The sequence below is a fragment of the Micropterus salmoides genome, unplaced genomic scaffold (genome assembly GCF_014851395.1).
Source record: "Micropterus salmoides isolate LMB-PRFRI ecotype aquatic unplaced genomic scaffold, ASM1485139v1 Ms_hic_scaffold_12, whole genome shotgun sequence".
NCBI classification, from domain to species: Eukaryota; Metazoa; Chordata; class Actinopteri; order Centrarchiformes; family Centrarchidae; genus Micropterus; species Micropterus salmoides.
In genome coordinates, this window is record NW_024040263.1 from 28,669,270 (window position 1) to 28,680,050 (window position 10,781).

Here is a 10,781-nt window from a genome sequence, read left to right on the forward strand (position 1 = left end):
TCTCACATAATGTTTCCATATTATCTTCACCAAATCATGTTTATGGGCTAGCATTGGACATTGGGTGTTACTTCGGACGTTTTCAGCGCAAATCATTCTACTTCTACTTGAGTAAACAATGGCACTTCGGTGGGATATTCCACTCCCACTACTTCCATTCTTGGACTGTAGCAGTTTAAAAATCAAACCCCAAGTCTCTTGTGTGCTATGAAATAATACACAGCTTTGAATAAGGTACAGTGTTAAGTACTCTTGAATGCACACACACACACACGTACAGAACAGTATTAAACTATTTATTTCTAATGAGAGAGCACAGTGATCATACTACTCATTATAGAAAATACTCTCAATGAATTGCTTACATAATGTCTTTGATAATATTCTTTCTTGCTTTGATTGATGTTATTGGTACATATTTGGCAGAAATAACACTCCTCATTTATTATGTCACCAGTTCTGAAAAACGCATAAAAAAATGAGTGGTGGCTGTATTTCTTATCACATTAATGAACACTAAATGCAGCTCATGTGCAATCTTTAATACAGACTGATTCAAGAACATCTACATGTATACAGTGTACTTCAACAACATCCACAACATTTGACCAAGATACATCTCAAAAGGTACCTGAATAATAAATAATATCAGAGTTATGTTTTGTTCTTGCAACAAGCCTTTGATGATTAAATAAGAACTTAGTTCAACTGTTATAAAGACTGTCAGCTGTCTGTGTAGCATGTGATGTCCCAATTTACCAATACTAATACCTATAAAAATACACTTACATTTAAAGGTGGGTTAGCGATTCTAATCCAATACACATCTTTTTGTCAGATTCAGCAAACATCACACAGTCCATTTAGCTATCAGTTCTGTGTGTGTGAAGAAAAATAAATCCGGTGTTTGTACACAGCCCAGCTATGTAAATGGGAAACAAAGGAAATGTCTTGGCCACACAACACTATTCTAGCTATAATTTGGGTGCCAGGTTACGTTAAATATTCCAGTTTGCCAAGATATGCTGTTATTGTGATGTTCGCTATAGTAGCAGGAGAGTTGTCTGGAGCTGGTGAGCTGGCTACGGGAAACAGTCTCATCCTCGCTGCATGTTAGCTTTGCAGCAGCAACTGCATCGACAGTTTGCTAACCCACACCTTAGTTAACATTAGTTATATTACATGCTGTGTTGTTATATCATGGTATTTGTCATGGTTTCTCCAGAATCACTTACCCCACCTTTAAATGTCTGCACTTTAAATTCACTTGAACTCTAGACATAGAGTGTAAACATTACAATGTTTTCATTAACAGGTACAGCACCATACTCTTAGTGCTTGTTATGGTGATTCAGACATAATATTTGAACATTCAGGCAAACCTTGCATGCCTGAGCAAATTTTTCATAAAGTAACATTTCCCCCCTCTAGGGGTCACAAGTTGACTCCAAAACATTATGTACTACATCAATCAAATCAAATTTGGTATTGCTATGATGTAGGCAAGCACCTGCATGGTGTTACTCAAACATTTTATAGACACAGAACATGTACATGCAATTAAAGCCCTTTTTGTTGCATTTGTTGAATAAGTACAATACTCATTGTCAGTCACTTTTGGCTTTCTAGCTATTCCAAACGTATGTCTTTTTTTAATCTCTCTGCCAAGTGTGGCTATCATCTTATATATGAGAAGTTTGTTGACTAAAGGCTGCACAAAGCTACAGACTCAGGTGTTGATCCTCAGTGGGATCAACAGCACAAGTAACCCTTTCAAACTACATGGTGATGCAGGGTTAACATATATTTTGTTATTGTTAATATAAGTGCTGTTTAATGGACCTATGCTATCACTCCTGACAACCATCATTCTGGCTGCCAACTTTACATCATCAGAAGACTCATTTCAGCAGCCTAACGAGGACGTTGCTGGCCACGACTCCAGCGACGAGGATGCCGATCATGAGCAGCAATGAGAGGCCACGTCGTAAAACCAGCTGTGTTATTGACAGGACATCTCCTACCGTGGTGGTAGTGGATATATTCTGGCCTGGAATTTGCATTTCCTGGCACGTGTAATCCTCCTCAGCAGCCTCACAACTCGATGCAGTAATATTGACCTGAGCCCGGTTATGATTCGAGTCTGGAGGTTTGAGGGGGAACCTTTTAGTATTAACAAAACACTGTCACATGAGTTTGTTTGAGTTAGTACGTCAGAGCTTACCTATATTTTCCACAGCAACCACCTCTTTTTCTTCTTTGATCTGGACTCCTGCTCTCACAAGAGCCTGATCAGAGACATTAAAGACAGCTGTTATTAGCAGGATTTAACTTTAAATACATCTCAAGACAAAGTAAAAAGAAGCATTTTGATTGGTCAAGGGATGTAAGTACACACCTCTTCAGCAGCCTTCTTCCAATCGAGTTTGTACATAAATGTGACGAAGAAAATGGATTGCATTAACACACAAATGGTAAGTCCTGTCCATAGTCCTTTTACAGAAGATAAGAAGAGTTTTAATGGTTTCCTTGAATGTTAGTTTATGAGCAGGAGATAAGACTACATACAGTACTATTGCAGAACTGTGCATTAATGGTCCGCTCTTACCTATAATGCCCATTTTTGCTGCAAACATCAGGGACACACCAATAGGAAAGCCAATGAAGTAGTATCCCACAAGATTACACAGAGCACCAATCAACTGTTTTCCTGCTCCTCTGAGAACTCCTCCAGTCACACCCTGTCAATATCAAACATAGACTTAGTCAAATCACATTTTGTATGTGTCAATAATGGGTCTTAAATCCTGAATACTTGAATAAAATTGTTTCTCACCGCAACGGCATCAGCAAGATGCATGAAAGAAAATATGATCATGACATCAGCAACCCTCTGCAAAATGTCTCTACAAACATACAGACAGAAAATCAGGATGGACTAAAATAGGAGAGGGGTAAAAGAGAATTATCTCCAGCTGACTGATGAATTCTTCCCAATAGTAAATCTCTCAGTACAGCAAAGTGAAGGATATTGTGTGAAAGACTTTACTCACTGCTCTGATGTGAAAATGTATCCAACAACATTTCTGGCAATGCTGAGAATGGCTCCAACAAAACCTGCAATTATGACTGCCATGGAAAAAAGAAGGAAAAAACAGTTGTTAATAAACTGAACACTGAAAGTTAGTATTAAACAATTTACATATGGAAATCACCAGAAAGAAGTGAACACAGTATTTTTTAGTGTATCAATTTTAATTATTTCAATTTCAGTTTTCGTTTCAATTGTAAAAAGTAATGTCTACCTCTAAACTATGGTTTGTACATCCAACATCCAAAGACATTTTGTCTTCAACACTGACAGCACTCTCATCACTTTATGAACACTGCATTTTCAGATGATTTGCATGCATTTGTAATGTTTTACTAAGAATTTTCTGTTTTCATGTGCGCCACGTTGTCTGTGTAAGGTGAGACCCATGTGTCAAATATATTCTTATGACAAATGACCATTAAACTACTACTACAGCTCAGGCCAAGTTTCAGGCAACCTATTCTGTATGCATTGGTCCTTACATGCACAAATGATAGGGACTTTGGAGGATAGCTTGGCCTGCTCTATGTTTCCTGCACCAAGAGCATTTCCAACCCGCACACTGGCAGCAGCAGCAAACCCAAGTGGTGACTATGGGAAAAAAACAGATAATTAAAATGAAATTTATGGTAATTTTCCTTAACTATAAGCAGAGGGGTAGCATTTACAATGAATGTATTCATAAATATAATAAATAGTAGGAGAAACATTAAGAGGAGTTACCATGTAAGCTACAACTGACAGCTCATATATTATGGACTGAGCTCCCAGCTCAGCCTCACTAATCAGTCCCGCCAGGAATCCTCCCACCTCAAACATCCACCACTCCAGACAAAGCATAAGCATACTTGGGATGGCCAGCTGGATGAACGGACCCCACTCTTGCAGACAGTCCAGTGACCAACCTGGGGATCAGATGTTTGTATGTTAAGTAGTAGGTTATCTTTTCAAGTTTGAGCTGACTCCTGTGAGCAGCTGATTAAGCTCACTGAATAAAATCAAAATGCAGAAAAGGATGGACATTTGCTGATGTGAGATGCATGCTTGACAAAATCAGTGTGAGTTATTTGAAATTATTAATATACTGTAGGTGTGTTTTAGAAGTCATGAAGTGAGCTTAAAGTTTAACAGAGGCCAGGACAAATACATCATTTTGCAAACTTTTAGTTTTTGTCAGAAAAGTTCAGAATTAATCAACTACTTGCAAATTATTGCTACTCTTTTTCTACAGCACTCTGACAAAAGTAAATCCTTACTCAAGACCAGCTGCGTCACTACTGTAACCTCTCCTCTTAACTACTTTACACAGTTATAGAGTTTAACTATTTTTGTCAAACATTATACACTGAAATGTTCCCAATGGACAACCAATTAAAAAGATGTGAAAGAGCCCAGATTTGAATGATAAAACAGGATGAAATTACTGCATAGGAATTTTTTTGCTCAATAAAAATGAGACCACTGACCTCCCCATGTGGCCTTATGCAGACCTCTACAGCAGATGTAAACGTATAAGAACACAGCCAGCAAATACTGTGAGATAGCATTGGCTGCTGCAGATCCACTTTGAGAAGCAAAAAAAACAACAAACAAAAAAAAGAAAAGATTTTAGAGCACAGAGGAGAAAAAGAAACAGCGGAAATCACCAATTTGTGACATATATTCACATTTTTTGACAGCTGTTCATGGTTATGAAATTAGGCTTCATAGACATTTTGTGTCCAGATGGTAATTCAGATTCTCAGAAAATATGTTACTGAATAATAACTAATAAATAATTAAATGCCTCTGTGCAATGCCATACAATACAACAATCCAGTGGTAAACACAACAGGTGTGGAACTGACAAATAATAATAATTGATGAATTGGATAGTTGTTTGATAGATTTGTACGGTGTGTGTATAACTGTTATAATTCATTGGTATAGTGTTATTATCAGGCTAGAACAGACAGAATGATGATGAAGACAGAATGACAAACATCCTTCCTGTATTGTACTGTAGATAACATATTTAATACACCTCAGCTTACTTTATTCCAGTGACATAACATGTTAATGTGTTATAAATACACACAGAAATAAATTCACATTGCATTATTTCTCCTGATATAATTGAGTATTATACTATACTAGTAATTAGTGTGCCCTACAACAAAAGAATGATGATATAAAAACTCACGCAACGCCCAAATCCAGACGGTAGAGGAAGACGTAGTTGATTATTGCGTTGAAGACATTTCCAATCACTCCAGTTATAACCTGAGGCCATATAATTCCCTGTAAACCATAGCACAACCTGGTATTAATATAAATTGTAATAACTGTGGTCCGGCAATTAATTTTGACATCAGTGGGTTTGCACTGCTGTACCTGATTTTGAAGATACCTCCCTTGAAGCTGGTACATGAAAGCAGCCTGAAGAAGAAAAATGAATCAGTGTCACTTGGGCATACTTTAATCAAAAAATAAAAACCTCTCAAAGATCTGTATTGTATAATTATCTTAATACACAGGGTTTAGAATGCACCAAACTCACTGGCAGAGCAGGCATGAAGATCTTCACATACAGCTGGGAGAGACTTCATGCAGAAAGACAACAAGCAAATATGCATGTGAAATTGTGGCATCAAAACATGTGGCTGTACACATAATGGACATAAAACATGAGGTTTTGAGTCATTAGGATTCATTGTCTGGGGATAACGTTAGGTCTAATACAGACAAAAGTATTTGTTATCATCAAAGGTTTTATAGGTATTAAGCCCAACAGACAGACACACTTTTCAACTAACTGGTGAAAACACTGGAGCAAGATATTTCCTCAAGAGTTGGTGTAGACAAAGATGACATGAATGGATTGAATATTGGTGTTTGTTTAGAGCTTTTTCATGCAGGTTTAATGTAGAGGTGTACTCAATTGATTTGCAGAAATTAACAGCACAAAGTTATTGCATTCATTTCGGTTCTAAATTTCTAAAAGTTTAAACAGTTTGTCAGTCTAGGTTAGGCCACATGTCAAGTAGTGTCACTGAATGACGTGGTGAAGGTGTATGTTGTTTTGAGGATTAATAATGACTGACCTGGCAACCTCTGGGCTCTGTTTGACAGCAAGTAGGAGGGGTTCAGTGTTGATGAGGATGGCCCAGCAGGGGAAACAGGCCAGCAGCAGAATCAGAATCCCCCTCTGGAGAATCACACCCACACGCTTCAAGTTACCGCTCCCATACGTCTGCATGAAAGAGGTACACACATACTCAAATAAGCAGGTTTGGATAACACCAAATCACACCAATAACCAAGGGCATGACTGGTCAAAGAAAACTAACATGATACAACAGCTCATTGTTGAGTTGTTTTAAAGGAGACCCCAGGACAACCTGGGAACCCAGCAGTAGAGGTTGTGTTTATCTTGGTTATATGAATACGGTGAAAGCTTTGAGCTAAACAACCTTTGGTGATGACATTACCTGAGATATGAGGGTATCACATGTTAACGACAAACCAGTGCCAATGGAAATACCAGTGACATTAACCACCTGCAATAATAAAAACATAATTCAGCAAGAAACTTGTAGATTAAAAACAAATCATTTAAACACCAGTACTGGCAGGCTGGACTTCAGCAAGTATCCTCACCGCAATTGATAATGATACTCCTGCAAGTTCAGTTTTTCCCAGGTGACCACAGAACACAGTGCTGACGAAACTGATCATGAAGACCATCAACTGGGAAATGATCTAGAGTACAAAAACAAACATAAACCTTTGCTCATTTTTTGCTAATACAAATACCATATACATTCATCCAAAAATAAATAAGGTTGGCAAGAAAATTGAGAATTCGATTGATGCACTAACATTTAGTTCACCGTATGCACTACGTACTTACTTGCGTAGTACGTACATTTCAACAGGGTAGTGGGGTCTAAAAATTGACTATGGATGTGGCACACTTACTGGAAATGACAACAGCAACATTCAGCAGCTTCTTCTTCTTAATGGCAAACTGTAACCGGGCGCTTCATGATTGCCAACATTTGCCGCAACTGTCACTTGCTAAAATAGTTGCCAACTACTCACAATAGATGCACAACAAATAATCAACGTAGTCATTAAAAATCGATAATTAAATCCTTTGCCAACAAATACAATAATCAATTCTTTCATGACATCATTGGGCCGTTGCGACACCGTCAGCTTAATGGAGTGAAGTGATGTGAACAGTAAAGTTAATAAAACAACAAAAGAGTAGCAATAGTATTAACAACATTCAAAGTTAACAAGGTTGTGAATTAAAGTAGACCTATTATTCTGCTTTTCCAGTCCTATATTGTAGTTTTGTGACTCCTTTATAGCAGCTTTGCTTGATTCATAGTTGAAAAAAGTAATTTTCTCTCTTATACTGGCTCTTCATGTATGCCTTCATTTCAGCCTCTGTCTGAAACCAGCTGTAGTCTTCTGATTGGCCAAGACTTGAAGTATGTTATGAGGCAGTTGTTGTCGCTGAGCGGTACAGACAGACTGAGCGTTGCTGTGCCCTTTCTGTGGGAGCAAATGACCATATATGGAACACCGGCTCCATCTAGCTCGGTATGTCAGAGAACGGAGCCATTGGTAGAAAAGCCGCCATTGGTAGAAAAGAGCGTTCCGAACAGGAGGAAATCTGAGGTTTTTTCTCACAGGGATTTCTTTTCAATACTTTATCCTCATTATTTGAAGCTTTGGCCATGTTTAACATGAACATCCAACATTGTAACATTGTAGATAAGTTATAAAATATGGAAAAGCATAATCGTCTCCTTCAACATTAACAACCTAAAACCTCCAAAGTATGGGAGCATTTGACTCTTCACCTGGCCAAAGACGTGATGGTTCCTGATTCAAACGAATTAAATCAAACACTTTTTAAACATTTGTTATATTGTTACTGAGGAAAATTTAAAAGATTATCATTACTGTTTTATTGCCCAGCTCTACTGGTACTCCCATTTCACATGGGGGAATGTGTATTGGCCGGTACTAGGGCTAAATTATTTCATTATAATTTCAGATAATAGTATACTATAAAGCTTACCACTAATGAAATCTTAATTCCAGTTGAACAGCAGTTTAATTTCTGAGGGTTTTCATTTATTAAATCCTTGTGTAAGAAAAATTATCTACATGGTGCTTAGTCTCTAATTAGTTAATGCTAAGTAGCTACTAACTCGTCAATAATCATTCATGCAGAACAAGGAGTTCAACTTTTTAAAAGTTTGATGTACTGCATCAAACGTTATTAATGTCCTGCCCCATCCAGGCTGGTTCACGAAAAGTTACTGTGACAGCTACTTCATGCTCATGGCTGCATGAAAGGCACCCGAGCTTCTACCTGCTCTGTCTCTACCGACAGAGATTGGCAAACAGGCAAGAATGGGAACAGATGAGCGCCACATAAGAGCCCACCGGTACGCGAGAAAAGTCCCGGGACGACAAAGAGTAAAATGTTAAAGTAAAAGTAACTTACTGGTATCGGTGGCCCACTTCAAGCACTGCCTATTATCAAAATTGACACCACTTATCTGTGAAGCCATACTCCACCGGTGGATTACATTCTGACAAAAATGGCTTTGTTACGTTGGCAAAGGTCCAGATGATCCATTCCAGTAAAAGACGAAGTCCATAACCTTTTGAGTGACACCATAATTGACCCAATAGAAACTTCCATGCCCTGTTCAAAATACAATACAATAGCCAATCAGTGTCCACGTAGCCAGGAAGTGCCATGCCCCTTTCTTTCGTGTATCCACCGACAGAGACACAGAGCCACCAGTTGTGCAGAGGAAGACTGGAGCTTCACACACACACATAACACGCGACAGTTAAAAATGTTTTATATTTTCATATTTATGTATTGTCAAATACAAAAACGCCTTTGGTCTTTAAGCCCTGTATATATATACATATATATATATATGGCTGGTGTGGTTGTATTGTATACTCATGATTTCTTGATTTGGAATATGAGTAAAGATTGCAAAAATGGATGGATTTAGTCGGAGTAGCTAGTAGCTATTATATACTGACAACATATTTCTGCTGTTTTATGCAGTTGTATTGAATATTGACAATATACTGCTGTGGTGCATCTCTGTACCTCCTTGGTTTTCACATGGTTTGAATTGGTTGTGGCACCATGGGGCTAATAGTATGATCATAGAGAATGATCAACAAGTGAATTTGTGTATTACACTTTGTCAACTGAGGCAAACCATGCAGCCTTCAGTTTTTGAGAAAGCGCTCTCCCACAAGACAGTGCCTAGTTCCAATGAACAAAATGACTCGAAAAATGATAAGTTCATTTTACTGACCGAGATTCAAAGATTCGATTCAGTGAAAATAATCAAACTTCACGTCACTAAAAACAACGGTGTTTGATCATTTTTATTTGCTATTAAATAGTTCTAAAGTAAGATTATGCCAAACTAGCTGATATAGTATTTTATTGAGTTTAATTACTTGTTTTTTTTACGGTTACACCACATTGACATGACATCATCCTCCAAATGTATTAAAACTAGTAATTTTAGACTAGGTCCTAAAAAAAATATGCATGCAAGTAATCTGAGTAATTCCTTACTTAGTAGTAACTTAAATTTAATTTCAAAATGTAATCCTAAACTAAACCATAAGGACAAAAACAATTGCATCACGTTGTTGACCCTAATATAAACATGAAGAAAAATTCATAAACATTGGGTAAAGATCTAATAGATATAATCATGCTTCCTGTGTGTGGCTCTCTGTATCTGATGTAAAACGATTTGTCTAACAACATTCCAAATAACCAACTAAATTCCAATGGTTGCAGAAATTAGACATTCAATGTAATTATCTGTAACAACCTAAAAACATAATAACTAAGTAAACATAGTCTAAGAGCTGTACTGACAGTGATAATTAATAATTTTTAAGTTTAAGTGTCTACTTTTTCAATTTGAAGGCAAGTATTCCAGGGGTCCCAAACCCTCAAGGCACCTGAAGGCTCCATGTTGTGTTTGTGGTAATTTTATAATTATTTTATTATTTGTTTGTAGTTTGCAGCACTGTATGCACCATACAAACTGACCTATGGTTGCAGTAGCCTATAATCCTGAGGCCCACATCTGGTAGAGGGGCCCTTTCAGTATACATTTCCATACTGTATTCCTTCATAAATGTGAGCTTCATAAAGCTATAACAAAATAATAAAAAATCAGCACTCAAGAAATCAGTTCATTTCAGGGCCCAAACACCGAATAAATACACAATTTACACACGGGCTGCACTGTAATGCCTACCTTTCTATCCATACATGCATAGTATACAAAAACAATACACAGGGAAGAGTTCATGGTGGCGCTGTGTGTCGGTCCAAACACTTACCACGGGTCCCGCTAGTTTGAAAAGTTGTACGAGCTCATTCCGGTAGTCCGGCGGGATGAAGTCCCCCATGCTCTTCAGGCAAGAGTCACAGCCTTCACCGGAGCCCCGAACAGAGGGAGCATCACCTGGTTTTAAATCTTCCTTCACTCCCTCAGTGTATTTCATTGCTATTTTACCTGAACCGTCCATGACAGAACAAACTATGGTAGTCGCAACAGACACCAGAGAAACTCCTGTTGCTTCTTTCCCTGGACTGTCACACTTTAATTGACAAGCAGTG

The 10,781-nt window shown here is 37.8% G+C and overlaps 1 protein-coding gene across 1 annotated transcript; it reads right to left on the minus strand.

The window, feature by feature from the left end:
- Positions 1 to 275: 275 nt before the first annotated feature.
- LOC119899710 (multidrug and toxin extrusion protein 1-like) lies at positions 276 to 10,781 on the minus strand. The gene is made up of 16 exons (XM_038714386.1): positions 10,502 to 10,781; positions 6,734 to 6,835; positions 6,565 to 6,633; positions 6,178 to 6,326; positions 5,634 to 5,676; positions 5,468 to 5,512; positions 5,277 to 5,374; positions 4,561 to 4,658; positions 3,818 to 3,999; positions 3,577 to 3,685; positions 3,054 to 3,129; positions 2,837 to 2,906; positions 2,609 to 2,741; positions 2,399 to 2,493; positions 2,225 to 2,288; positions 276 to 2,143 (listed from the first exon to the last, which is right to left on the minus strand). The coding sequence occupies exons 1-16, from the start codon at positions 10,688 to 10,690 to the stop codon at positions 1,902 to 1,904; spliced, it is 1,764 nt and encodes a 587-aa protein (XP_038570314.1). The 5' UTR covers positions 10,691 to 10,781; the 3' UTR covers positions 276 to 1,901.